The following is a 1,863-nucleotide window of genomic DNA, read 5'->3' as shown; positions in this document are numbered from 1 at the left end:
TTTTAAGTCATCAATGAACTGTGAAACTCTTAATCTCACCTTAAAATTCCTATTTGATCTAGTTCGAGGATTAAATAAACTTTGTTGTACCTTTAGGTACAATACCAACTTTTGTAAATTTTTCGGGACTCTCCTAGCATGCAATCATGCTATCATCACATGTATGTCATGAATAGTATTTTATAAGGTCGAGCTTTACATAATCTGTATGACTGTTGTCAATTTCCCATTGGACCTTTTTGGTTGGGAGCTTCAAGGTTGAAGAATTATGGAAGTTTACTTTTTTTGCAAAAATCTTTGTAAAATCTCAAAGTTTATTTGAGATCAAGGATTGAGGTATCCTCTTGAGTGGTGTGTAAGTTTTTGTAGAAATTCATCACATTGGGATTTAGAGGTTCTATTTAAACTTTAAAATATAGAGAGATTACGTTTTAACCTTCAAAATGTTATGAATATTTTTGTGAATATCCATTTATTCTATCTATATCTAGATTTGATGTAAATTAGATTGGATTAGGATTTAATCCATCTAATCTCTAAATGTTATCTTCATCTTGTAAATTCTATCAAGATAAGGGAGTTATTTGCCTATAAATAGGCCCCCTCAGTTCATTTGTAAATACACTTCAATAAGATATATTTTCCCTCTCTAAATACTTTCTTTCTTTTCTTGTTCTTTCAGTTATCTTTATTTGTTCTTTTAAATTATTTTTATAACACGTTATCAGCATGATTCTCTCTCACACTTAAGCTTCACAAAGTCAAAGTTCAATTTTTCTTCAGCTTTCACAATGTCAAATCTTACAAAGCTTGAATTTGTGGCTCTTGATATGACTGGCAAGAACTATCTATCTTGGATTCTAGATGCTGAAATCCACTTAGATGCTATGGGTCTTGGAGACACAATCAAAGAAGAAAATAAAGCATCCAATCAAGATAAGGCAAAAGCAATGATTTTCCTTCGCCACCATCTTCATGAAGGATTAAAAATTGAGTATCTCACAATAAAAGATCCAGTCGATCTTTGGAAAAGTCTAAAAGAGAGATATGACCACCAAAAAATAGTAATTCTTCCAAAAGCTCGTTATGATTGGATGCATATGTGATTGCAAGATTTTAAAACTGTGAGTGAGTATAACTCAGCATTATACAGAATTAGTTCTAAACTAAAATTGTGTGGAGAAAAGGTGACTGATGCTGATTTGTTAGAAAAAACATTCTCTACTTTTCATGCCTCAAATGTGCTCCCGCAGCAGCAATATCATGAAAATGGCTTTAAGAAATACTCTGAACTGATTTCATGTCTCCTTATGGCTGAGGAAAATGACGAGCTATTGATGAAAAATCTTGAATCTCGATCAACTGGTTATGCTCCATTCCCTGAAGTGAATGCGACATCATTTAGAAATTTTGATCGTGGTCGTAATCATGGACGTGGAAAAGGTGGTCATAATTATCGCAGTCGTGGTGGTTACACAAATTATTATTCTGATAATAAGAATACCCACCAGAAGTGGATGAATAGTGAAGAGATACATGAAAAAGACAAAGGTGGTCAAAGTAAAAGGAATACAGAAAATGTTTGTTATCGATGTGGCATGAAAGACCATTGGTCACGTACTTGTCGTACACCAAAGCATCTTGTTCAACTTTATTAAGCATCACTAAAAGATAAAGGAAAAAATAACGAAACAAATTTTGTTGAAGATGATAGCCAAGTTGATATAACACACTTGGATGTTGCTGATTTTTTTGCCCACCCTAAAGGACGAATTGATCATTTGATTGGTGATGGAAATCCCAATAATGAAATTTCTTAAATTATTTGTTGATGTGTTTTAGTACAACTCTATTAGGAACTTG

General features: G+C 32.7%; 1 protein-coding gene across 1 annotated transcript; it reads left to right on the top strand.

Moving 5' to 3' along the window:
* LOC108660679 lies at positions 792-1,658 on the top strand. The gene is made up of 2 exons (XM_018114939.1): positions 792-1,064; positions 1,188-1,658. The coding sequence occupies exons 1-2, from the start codon at positions 792-794 to the stop codon at positions 1,656-1,658; spliced, it is 744 nt and encodes a 247-aa protein (XP_017970428.1).

This window comes from Theobroma cacao, chromosome 2, assembly GCF_000208745.1.
Source record: "Theobroma cacao cultivar B97-61/B2 chromosome 2, Criollo_cocoa_genome_V2, whole genome shotgun sequence".
NCBI classification, from domain to species: domain Eukaryota; kingdom Viridiplantae; phylum Streptophyta; class Magnoliopsida; order Malvales; family Malvaceae; genus Theobroma; species Theobroma cacao.
Note: the sequence above shows the minus strand (reverse complement) of the source record. Positions and strands in the feature narration are given on the sequence as shown.

Coding starts and splice junctions, on each gene's coding strand:
- LOC108660679 (XM_018114939.1), top strand. CDS start 792: ATGTCAAATCTTACAAAGCTTGAATTTGTGGCTCTTGATATGACTGGC. Junction 1,065..1,187: donor GATATGACCACCAAAAAATA/GTAATTCTTCCA, acceptor TGTGGAGAAAAG/GTGACTGATGCTGATTTGTT.